Genomic DNA, 11,266 nt, shown 5'->3' on the forward strand with positions numbered 1-11,266 from the left:
GACATTCTATTTTTGTGAGGGCAGCTCATGTCGTGTTAATCCCTCGGTTAATCAGAAAGGTCATTAAGTCATCTTTACCTCCCTCCCTCCCTCACCCTCCATCCCTCCCTCACCCTCCATCCCTCTCTCTGTGTTTACTGTGCATATAATTCTCTCTCTCTCTCTCTCTCTCTCTCTCTCTCTCTCTCTCTCTTTCAGTCTAACTTCTCTCGCCTGGAGGTCCTGGCACTGATGATAGCTACTCTGAACCACGACTTAGACCACAGAGGGCTCAACAACTCTTACATAGAGAGGTACCGGTACTAGTCTCTTCAACGTTCAACTTTTTAACTTTATTCACATTCAGACTTTATGTGCATTTAACACAGTCACAACATGTAATTGATATAAAACACACACAAACACATCACACACACACACACACACACACACACACACACACACACACACACACACACACACACACGTTTTACGATGGACTGTGACTTGGAAGGGGGGAAATCCACGTCAGAAAACATAACCTCAAATGAAATCACATTTTCTAGACTTAATTGAAAACAAACATTTACTTCAAAGTGGGAAAATCTGGCAAAGAATCACCAGATCAATAAATGCCATATCTCCTATGAAAAACAAAAAGATTGCTGATTTAAAAGGAAGAGCTAAAAGATAAACATTCAATACGTTCCCATGAAAGTGGAACCGGGAGGGGGACCGGAGGCGAGTGAAACTCTGAAGGAATGCTCGGAAAAGTGAACCAAGCGGCCAGTGACGGCCTGGGTGTGGAGGTTATGTGTTATTTTCATATAACATCACATAGTTATTGTATTTGTTCCCTTTAGTTGATTATCGGCTTAATATGTTGTTATGTTTTTAAGATGAACCTTTTACTGAGCGCACCAGTGAGCGCACCAGTGACCACCTCCCTCCCTCCCTCTCCCTCTCTCCCTCCCTCCCTCTCTCTCCCGGCCTCTCTTCCTCCCTCTCTCTCCCGGCCTCCCTTCCTCTTTCTCCCGGCCTTCCTCCCTCCCTCCCTCCCTCCCTCCCTCTCTCTCTCTCTCCCTCCCTCCCTCTCTCTCTCTCTCGCCCTCTCCCTCCCTCCCTCCCTCCCCCCCTCCCCCCCCTCTCTCTCCCGGCCTCACTCCCTCCTTCTCTCAGGAGTCAGCATCCGTTGGCCCAGCTGTATGGGACCTCCTCCCTGGAGCACCACCACTACGCCTTGTGCCTCTTCATCCTCAACAACCAGGTCAGACTCACTCTTAGACTCACTCTCAGACTCACTCACTCCCTCTATCCAGTTATCCAAGCCTCCGCTCTCTCTCTGTCATTCTCTGTCTCCTTGTATTCATTCATCCAACTATTCATTCCCTCCCACCCTCAGGGGAGTCAGATTCTCAGTGGTCTCTGTGAGGAGGACTACAGGTCGGTTCAGCAGATGATTGAGAGGGCCATCCTGGCAACTGACCTGGCTGTCTATGTGGAGTATGTGTCTCTGCCAGAACCCTAACCCCCCCCCCCCCCCCACCCCCTGTGTGTGTGTCTGTGTGTCTGTGTTCATATGTGTGTGCGTGCATGTGTGTGTAAGTATGCGTGTGTGTGTGTGTGTGTGTGTGTGTGTGTGTGTGTGTCCCTCTCTGATCTCTGATATCCCTTGCTGTTTCAGGAAGAGAGAAGAGTTCTTTGCTCTGGCTGAGAAAGGGGGGGTGTGTTGGGAGGAAGAGACACACAGAGATCTTCTCAGGTGAGTAGGACCTACTAAAAATACATGTAAACTCTGTGTATGTGTGAATATATATATATATATATATATATATATATATATATATATTCTGTATTCATAAAAGTACTGCTACTGGAAAAGGCTAACGTCTACAGTTGCATTCAATGCAGTACACTGGTCATGTTGTGTGTGTGTGTGTGTGTGTGTGTGTGTGTGTGTGTGTGTGTGTGTGTGTGTGTGTGCGTGCATGCGTATGTGTCCCACAGGTCAATGCTGATGACAGCCAGTGACATCAGTGCAATCACAAAGCCCTGGCCTGTGCAGAGGAGGGTAAGACACACACACACACACACACACACACACACACACACATACACACACACATACACACACACACACTTAACCCTTAACCCACCTCTTCTCCCTTTCGACAGACCGCAGAGCTTGTTGCCACAGAGTTTTTTGCACAAGGTGACAGGGAGAGAGAAGAGTTCCATATCAAACCCGTGGTAAGACCTGCTGGCCGAGAAAACCTCCTTCTCTCCTTCATGAATGTTCCGCTCCATGCATTTTGCCTTTTCGCCAGTTATTTATTGTTGCTCTGCTGGTAACCCCCCCCCCCCCCAGTAACTTAGAACTATCTATCTATGTTCCTGTCCAGAACGTGATGAACCGAGAGAAGAGAACCCATCTACCACACATGCAGGTGTCCTACATCGATGGGATCTGCCACCCACTGTACCAGGTTTGTGTTATAAAAGCTCTTTTATCCTCTCTCCAGCATATGTGTGTGTGTGTGTGTGTGTGTGTGTGTTTGTTTGTTTGTTTGTTTGTTATAACACCTATTTCTCCCTTTCTCTCTCTCTCTCCTTCCCTCCCTTTCCCCTGTCTCTTACTCCCTCCCTCCCTCCCCACTCTCTCTGCCTCCTCCCTCCCTCTCTCTCCCCCTCTCTCAGGCTCTCTCAGGGATGTTTGACTCTTTCTCTCCGCTGCTGGACGGCTGCAGGCAGAACAGGGACAACTGGCAGGGCCTCGCCGAACAGGGGGAAGTAGAAGAAGAGGGGGAAGTGGAGGATTAGAGAGATAAAGGGGAGAGCGGGAGAACAAAATAACAAAAAGTCAATGTATGGCTGATGAGGGGCAGAGGAGGTATGGGAGACACAACTTGGGAAAGAAGGGAAGTGGAGAAGAGAGAGAGAGAGGGAATGTCCAATCTCTCCCTCCTTATGAGCCATGTATAAGTCATGATTTAAAGCTAGGAGTCTAAAACGGCAATAGCTTAATCTGGTTTTAAACTGTGTAAACACAAAAACAAACAAACAAAAGGTTTCTGTTGCTTCATGACACTGCATCGTTGTTACCATAGGGATTAATTAGCATCAAGTTCTTATCGAGGACAATAGAGGATAAGTTATTCCAATATTTGATTGAATTGGGCCTATTGCATTTATTCGAGAGGACATCTGCCTCGAAAACAGAGGAAGCTCATTTACGTGGCATTTGAGCTGAAATCATACTCTATTTGATCATACTCCATATGTACAATAGTATATTCAATTAATTAATTATTAAACATTATTATTATTATTATATACAACAAGGCAGGAGATCGGTGGATGCTAGAGATGGAACACAAGCTGAGGAGGCTTTTTTTTGGCGGATCAGCAGTGTAAAGATGGTTTAAGTTAGACAAATCAGCACTTGCACTTGTCGTATGTTCGTTTGGTTCCCGGGAACTCGTAACTAGCTCCGAGTTAGTGAAGTCATATAACTCCGACATGCATTCAGCATTCAGCGGAGTCAGTGGAGAGAGAATGAATTAAATATGTCTTGCTTTTTACGAGAGCGATTGAAAAATGTACAGCAAAAAAAAAAAAAAAAAAAAAAAAGTTCAGAATGTTCAGTGTGACTTCATTTTCATCTTCATCTCTGAACAACAACTCCGGGTCGTATAAATTGGATCGGCCCATCCTGGGACTAGAGAGCTGCAAGGAAGCTTGGTTAATGCTAAATGGGATGCTTGGGAAGACCCAACTCTGACGTCATCCTATTGAGGTTGTGATTTCAAACGGTTAAAGGTGCAATCTGGGATTGCTACATCCATTGTTGGACTTTTAAATGCATGATATATAGTCATTGATTCTTTAAGAATATGGCTTATAGATGCGAACATACACTTGTTTTACTCCATTATTTGGAAAAAAAATAATTGTAAACAAATGTAATTGTAAACAAACATTGTATAGCTTCAAAACATATTTAAAACTATCATTTTGATGTCATGGAGGTCAGCTCCGTCTATGTATTTGATAGTATTTACATTTCTCCAGCCGTATCTCTACATATCCCAGCCGTATCTCCCCAAAAAAGTAGCAGGGAGACCACTTTTTGTTATTGTTTGAATCCCAGATTTCCTCTTTAAATTAATGTACAATTTAGGGTTGGGATTAGTAGGGTTATGGTTAGGGCTTAGGTTTAGGGTTAGGGTCATCCCAAGGATCCCACTTAGCACCCAAATCAACCCATAGCCACTGCAACCCCCTGTTCACATCATTCAAATCTGATTGGCTCAAACACTCTAAAGCACATGGTGATAGTTCACCTTGCCCTCTGATAGACTAGGCAGGGTGAACGTTTTGCTGGAACTTCTTTACACCAATCAAATCCTCTCAGCTGAATAAGTAGGGGACAGGGTTGATTTTGGAATTGGTCTACTCAATAGTGTGTAATGTCCAGAATGTAGACAGAAACACACTGCATAGAGTACACCATAGCCTTTCTCTATGTTGTAGGATGGGAAATGGAGAAACGTGTCAACTCTGTTTCAGGGGAGGCTGATGGAGGTAGAAATCGTGTGTTTGATACCGTTCCTGATTCCATTCCATGTATTGCAATGAGCCTGTCCTCCGATTTCTACCTCCACCAGCCTCCCCTGCTCTGTTTTGTTTCTATCTGCTCTGATATAACACCACTAGGGCCTCTCGGAGCAGGGTTGTTTTACTAAGCCTTTGAGTGACTGAACTGTAGTCACTCTCTGAGAAATAAGCTGCTTGGAATGAACACTGTGATCGTGTGTGTGTGAGTGGTATATTTGAATAAACCTTTCTATACAACCTTGTTATTTGCTCTTATAAGATATTAGATAGGATATTATTTTGTATAGAGCTTTTCTCAGTACTCAAAGACACTACATTCAATGGAGAGAACAAGAACAGATAGACAATTAAAATAAAACCAAAGCACAGTCAGTAAAAACAACAATAAACAATTTAAAGTTTAAGAGCAAATTTAAAAAGATGGGTTTTGAGGGATCGTTTGAAGGAGGAGAGCTTATATATGCATTGTTAGGAGGTGGATCTTTTTTGCAGTTAAATGTCTAGAAAAGGCACCCTGAAACCACTTAATTTATATCGTATATTTGATTTTAATGGTAATAAAATATGTTTTTGTTGTTGTCATTTATAGAATGGTACCAACAATATTATCGCAGTACTCCATCTGTCCTGTAGGTGGCAACATGCACACAGCAACACCCCGTACTACCGGTCGCCGTGTATCTCCTTAGAGGAAGACGAACGTGGAAGCAGAGTGACAACAACATCTTCTTCTACTAGAAACTACTAGTTGTCAATAGCAATGTCGTGGTGTGGAAAGTACAGCAAGGCACGGTCAAAAGGAGTTTTATTTCATGGCTTAGAGGTATACGACATACCAAGATGCAAGCGATGATTATTTTTCCTCTCGTAGTTCTTAAAGAGTTGCGTTTTATTTTCCCTGCCACAGTCATGACATGTGCTTTCTTGCTGTAGACCAACCCCCAACTCCCTAATAGCTAGCTCAAAGCAGCATTTGACCCTATAGTCTAGTGGTTTTGTTGTTTTCAGTAGTCCATAGTAGACACATTACCAAACAATCGCGTTTTAAAACGATGTCGGAGTGTAGATATCTAGCTTTGAATGTCCTGATTTGAGTCAATTCCTACAGCTCTGAAGATTACCTCTCTAACTTGGCAGTGGGTTCAAAATGTGTTGCGGCGTGTAGATTTGAATGGGCGTGCACAGTCATTAGGACAGGTGAAGAGAAAATGGTTTGGTGTACAGTGCCCGGTTGTTCGCCAAAAGATGCTCCGAAAGACACGATTTATCATTCTTTGCCGACAAAAAACACAGAACTTAGTAAGCGGTGGCTTCTAGCAATAAAAAACAAACAATATCATGAGAACATTGCCATTGAACAGTACAAACTTGTCCGGGTGTGTGGACGACATTTCACCGCAAATGATTATGAACGAGACTTGATGTTTGAACTGGGTTGCCGTGAGAAACATAAACCACATCTGAAGACCAATGCAGTTCCATCTGTTTTCCCATGGGACAAGACCTCGAAGCAGCCTTCTGATGAACCTGAAGCCAAACGCAGTCGCCCACAGGTAGATTTAATAATTTATACCTTTGTCGTTATCATGGATAATATGCATCAGCAGCCTGTGCCAAACGTTTCAACCTCCCGTGCTCTCCAGCAATACATTTATCCGTTCATGCAATAGGTTTGGACACCCGCTTTGCTCTCTCTCCCTCTCCCGTTCTCTCGTTATGCGGTGCAAAGAAAAGAGATGTTGTCAACATAATATCCCCCCTCCCAAATATCTGTTCATTGTGTGTTGGCAATGTAGCCTACTTGGGAAATAAAAGCTAGCAACTCTTTTTTTTTTAAATGATGACTTTAGTCTGCTCACTTTTTAGTCATCATTATTATGTACTCTACTCCCATGGTGTTAAAACACACTGTGACACGTTATAACACACTGTGTGATGTTAACATACTGTGTGACTTATAGGTGATGGCCTCCTTATATATGAAAATGACTCCAAAGGATCCACCAAGGGCGAGATCGTCCCATGTGAGTTTAGGACGATCACTGGATATTTATACGTATTTCAATACTTCAAAATTCTATCAGTGTTTTTGATGACTTATGTGGCTCTCTTAAATATATTAATAATCTTAAAAAACTTAATTTTGGTTTTGCATATAGTATTGTTTGTGTCTTATTGTTAATTGAAATGATACTCTTTTAGAAACTGGGATTTTTAGTTTAAAAGAGAAAACCAACCGCAAACAGCCAAGTAACAGAGGGTCACTCTTTTTTCTTCTTCTTTTTTTTTTAACTGTGTGTTTCTATGACTCATTTCACATTGTTGATTACAGAACGGTTAGGGCAGGAGCTGATGTAAAAAGTGATGCATTCCCACCAGGCTGGTGCCAGATATGTTTTGGGGCCTGCTGAGCACAGTTTTAATGAACTGTGTTGAACAAATGCGATGTGAAAGGAGAACATCTCGGCCCGTTCTGTAGGACCTGGTACGGGCCCACAGTCTAAAAGCAGCTGATGTGTTTTCTCAGAGCTCAACCACATCGGACCCTTCCTCCACCTCCGTAACTGGACCAAAACACCGGACCGTGGGTGCGTCGTCTCTTCATGCATGACATTTCCCGTCGTTGTCTAAATATAGTTAAATTGATCGTTGAAGTTATTGGGCTAATATCTGTTTTTTACATTATTGACGGATCTACGTTGAGGCTTAAGCTGCACTGTCATTTCAAGTTTATAGTGCATTTAACATGGTCACAATACAATAGATACCAGGGGTGGAGATAGAAATCGGAGTACGGGTGTGTTTGATACTATTCCTCATTCCATTCCATGCATTACAATGATTTATACCTCCACCAGCGGATTACTGACACACACACACACACACATGCATCTACACACACACACACACACACACAAACACACACACACATGCATCTATACACACACACAGACACACACACGATACAAAAATAAGATGTTGGTCTATAGATGTAACCTACAGACCACTCACATGGTGCAAGCCACATTCCCAGCCTACAGCCCTAACTCTTCAGTCTTAGCCTATGAATTTATGGGTAGTAAATACTGGGTAGTAAAGTAGAGCTCATAAAACTCACTCCTGAGGTTCAAATACCCTCACCGGCACCATCTAATTGATAATTTTTCGGTGGCGTAGCTGTTTACCATTGTGCATTTAGGAGACGGTCACGTGTGTTGGCAATACACAGGACACAGCAGGTTTGAGACTCGTGTGAGCTCGGAGGCAATACTGTTTGCAGCAACTTGGTGTCTCTTTAACTCGAAGATTTAATTTTTTTTATTATTATTTTTTTCTTCTATATTATGGTTTGTTGATTCATTGTTATAACTAATGGTTGTGTACATGTGAATGACAATAGATGAATGTATTTTCTGAGAACAAGATACCAATACTGGGTAGGGCCTATATATTAATTTATATATAAATTAATTAATTACACACACACTTCCCTCCACTTGTTTTCAATGTGGTCTTCATAACAGGTGTTAATCTTATTTCCACTCTCTCCACTGATTCCTGAACATGTTGTGGTCATCAGGCTGCCAAATGTATCCTGCTACGAGAAATGTCGGGGTTTACGTCACCCAATCAGGACCCAGGGGATCCGACAACCGTTGTGCTGGCCAATCAGACCACACGCACACCTCGCAGGAGGTGGAGGTGGAGTTGGAGATGGATGACCCAGCCTGGACAGAGAGGTAGAACCCGGTCTGAAAACAAACCCACGGCCTCACCCATAATCCTTGGTAGTTTCCAGATCTGTACTTTTTTTGTATTTATTAAGTTTATTTGACCGGGACAAAAATAATACATCTCTCATAAGCTGAGAGCTGCTGCGTTGTTATAGCATTGCTATAGCTAAACAGCACATTTGTATCTGCAGACCTGGTTTAGGTGGAAATGATGGCTCAACCTAGCCTTCAAATGGCTCATGTCATTTTATGCACACTAAAGCCTTTTCTTAGCTGTTAGGACACGACTCCTTGTGTCCTCCCCTCCATCCTCCACCCGTGTCGTACTGAAAGCACATCAGAGGAGAAGATCTCGGTTCCTCCCCTTAGATCTTCTCCTCCAATGCTTTTTGAGAATGACTTGAGTGGAGGATGGAGGAGAGGACGCGAGGAGTCGTGTTCCTAACAGCTAAGAAAAGGCTTTAGTGTGCATAACATTTTGGAAAAATGTCCAAATTGTCTGAACAGATCTGCAAATGCCACACCACATCTTGGAAGATGTTCTGTAGATGATGTGGACGTCAACAGTTCCTTCTGTTGTAATGATCTAATTATCTTTCTCTCTCTCTCTCTCTCTCTCTCTCTTTCTTTTCCCCCTCCCTACCCTTCCCCTCTCTTTCCTGTGTGTCAGTGGCGTGCCCATGTTCCCAGTAAGTGAGGCAAGCCTGCTCGCACTCTTTGAACAATGCCCCAAATGTTCCAACCGCTGTGACGTCCACTCAAACACTCAAGAGTCTTCTATCGCCATCACACAAATCTGCTGTAGCTGCACCTTCGGCCGCCAATGGAGCAACGAGACCGATCCAGTCATCCAATGGGGCAACGGAACAGATCCAGTCAGCCAATGGAGTAACTGCACCGATCCAGTCAGCCCTGCCCTGACCTCTAACCTCTCCTCGGGTGTCCAGTCGGGAGGACCTTCGTCGGTGTCAAAGTCATTTGTACCCGGGTCAGGCTCTGTCCCAATCTCTAGGAAGCAGGTAAGAATCTGAATTAGTTGTTGTTTGTGCTCCGCTGTTGGTGTTTCCTGGTGGAACAAGCACACACACACACACACACACACACACACACACACACCAAATCTACTTTTTGATGTCAGTGGTCATCAACAGCTGTTCCTGCTTGTCATTGTAAGGTGCCAACCACCATTCTTTTACTGACCATGGTGTTTGAACTTGACAGGTACAGTTGGTTCCGATTGGGTGTAAGGGTCACCTGTCACCGACCCCAACCGCCCCTGTGGTCAAGATTGAAGCCCCGCCCCCCGGCCCAACCGCCCCTGTGGTCGACACTAAGACCCCGTCCCCCGGCCCTGTCACCCCTGTGGTCAAGACTGAAACCCCGCCCCCAATCCCTATCACCCCTGTGGTCAAGATTGAAGGCCCGCCCCCCACCACAATCACCCCTATAGAAAAGACTCCACCCCTGCCCTCCACCCCAACCACTCCTGTAGTGAAGCCTGCACCCCCAACCCCAGCCCCCACCATCATCAAGATCCACCCACTACATGCCACCCTGACCTTCAACGTGGTTCCTGGTCCCGGAAAACCTGTCCTTGTCTCCCAAAAGCCCGGGCTTGCATTAGTGCCCTCTTCTCTATACACCAACCCCAACCCAAATACTACTGCTGCCCCATGTCCTGTCCATATCTCAATGACTACCCCTTCTCCTATATCGAACGGGACAGAGTTGGTGCGTGGGCGAGGGGAAGAGGACGTGGTCAAGGAGGAGTGTGAATCGGAGGGGGTGGACGTGGACGCTGCCAGCTCCATCTCTGAGCTGAGATTGCAGGTTGTCTCCGAAGGGCCAGAGCTGGGATTGGAGGTCGTCTCCGAAGGGCCAGAGCTGGGATTGGAGGTCATCTCCGAAGGAGGGAACCTCTTTACACCGTACTAACATGGCCACATACATACATACATACATGCAGTAGACTGGCACATGTTGGGTGGATCTTGTGATTCAGTGATGCAGACCAGTGGTCTCTGCCCTCTACCTCCTCTGAGCGAATGCTTGCCAGCTCCAGACTTGGGGCAGTTTCCACACCGTCTAACCCCCAAAACACAATGAGCATGTCGGGCAAGTGGAAAGTTTTTGTCCTGACGCGGTTGCGCTAGTGATGCTGTATCAGGCCCGAAACAGAAGCTTGCCGTCGGTCAAGCGGCACCAGAGAAGCTTTGGCCAGACTCGACTTCGGTTGTTTTCGTCCGGACGGTGATGTACGCGCCGCGGACTGAGGTAAAAGAAAATAGTAAGGCCGCGCTGCTCATGGAGCTGGCCTAGCGTGTCTCCGAGACAACTGTGGGAGCAATTGAGCTGCGGCCGACGAACGCTTTCATAACGGAGCTGCGACATGCACAGGCTCTGAATTTGAGACGTGTTGCCAAATTTATGATGATACCAAAATGGTAATCAACAATGTGGTGCTTACCTGAATGAGGCCAAGTTGCCTCCTATCTGCAGTACAGACCCTGAATGTGCCTTTGGTGAACTGTGATTTACTGACTAGTAATAAATGAAATGTCCTGTTACTTTTCCCATTTGAATGTTCTTCAGGTACTCAAAATGTTTTCGGTTTGTCAGACCGTAATCAAATACCTTGAAGTGACATTCCTCCCCCTTTCTCTCTTCCTTCACTGTCTCACGTGAAATAGTGAGACTCCACCTGCATTGATTCGGTTGAGGCTCTGAGTGTTGTGTAGGACTGAGGCCACCTGTCCTAAGACGTTGCTCTTCCTTGGAGTGAATGTTGATGTAAATGACAGGATCAAAAAAGGCTGTTGGGTGGAATCTTTATATTAGCTTGCCCAGTTGTTAAGTTCAGTGATAGCTATAAGGATGGGAGTAGGGAAGGAAGCACTTAAGAATGGTAAAATGTTCAGTGGGATGCAGGGAAGGCT

At 44.9% G+C, this 11,266-nt stretch overlaps 2 protein-coding genes across 3 annotated transcripts in view; both read left to right on the forward strand.

Moving 5' to 3' along the window:
- The window catches only part of pde5aa (phosphodiesterase 5A, cGMP-specific, a), a 13,826-nt gene extending 9,105 nt beyond the window's left edge, over positions 1–4,721 (forward strand). The window contains exons 12-19 of the mRNA XM_083692844.1: positions 199–293; positions 1,159–1,246; positions 1,382–1,482; positions 1,664–1,741; positions 1,987–2,050; positions 2,155–2,229; positions 2,382–2,465; positions 2,677–4,721. Coding sequence (XP_083548970.1) covers positions 199–293; positions 1,159–1,246; positions 1,382–1,482; positions 1,664–1,741; positions 1,987–2,050; positions 2,155–2,229; positions 2,382–2,465; positions 2,677–2,799 — 708 coding nt within the window. The 3' untranslated portion in view covers positions 2,800–4,721. The remainder of the gene's footprint in view (positions 1–198; positions 294–1,158; positions 1,247–1,381; positions 1,483–1,663; positions 1,742–1,986; positions 2,051–2,154; positions 2,230–2,381; positions 2,466–2,676) is intronic.
- Positions 4,722–5,608: 887 nt separating this feature from the next.
- LOC310820811 (uncharacterized protein) lies at positions 5,609–11,218 on the forward strand. Of its 2 annotated transcripts, XM_083692613.1 has the most exons (6): positions 5,609–6,149; positions 6,558–6,620; positions 7,124–7,184; positions 8,177–8,336; positions 9,001–9,349; positions 9,552–11,218. In XM_083692613.1, exons 1-6 carry the CDS (start codon positions 5,805–5,807, stop codon positions 10,263–10,265), a joined length of 1,692 nt encoding a protein of 563 aa, XP_083548739.1. In that variant the 5' UTR covers positions 5,609–5,804; the 3' UTR covers positions 10,266–11,218. The 2 variants fall into 2 exon arrangements, with proteins under 2 accessions (XP_083548739.1, XP_083548740.1); XM_083692614.1 differs by lacking the exon at positions 5,609–6,149 and having other exon boundaries at positions 6,500–6,620.
- Positions 11,219–11,266: the final 48 nt, after the last annotated feature.

This window comes from Argentina silus (genome assembly GCF_951799395.1).
Source record: "Argentina silus genome assembly, chromosome: 21".
In the NCBI taxonomy this organism is placed as follows: Eukaryota; Metazoa; Chordata; class Actinopteri; order Argentiniformes; family Argentinidae; genus Argentina; species Argentina silus.

Excerpts from the sequence above, each read along its gene's own strand:
- LOC310820811 (XM_083692613.1), top strand. The coding sequence starts at position 5,805 with ATGGTTTGGTGTACAGTGCCCGGTTGTTCGCCAAAAGATGCTCCGAAA. Across the intron at positions 6,621-7,123 it reads CAAGGGCGAGATCGTCCCAT|AGCTCAACCACATCGGACCC; the intron begins GTGAGTTTAGGA and ends GTGTTTTCTCAG. Across the intron at positions 7,185-8,176 it reads ACCAAAACACCGGACCGTGG|GCTGCCAAATGTATCCTGCT; the intron begins GTGCGTCGTCTC and ends TGTGGTCATCAG.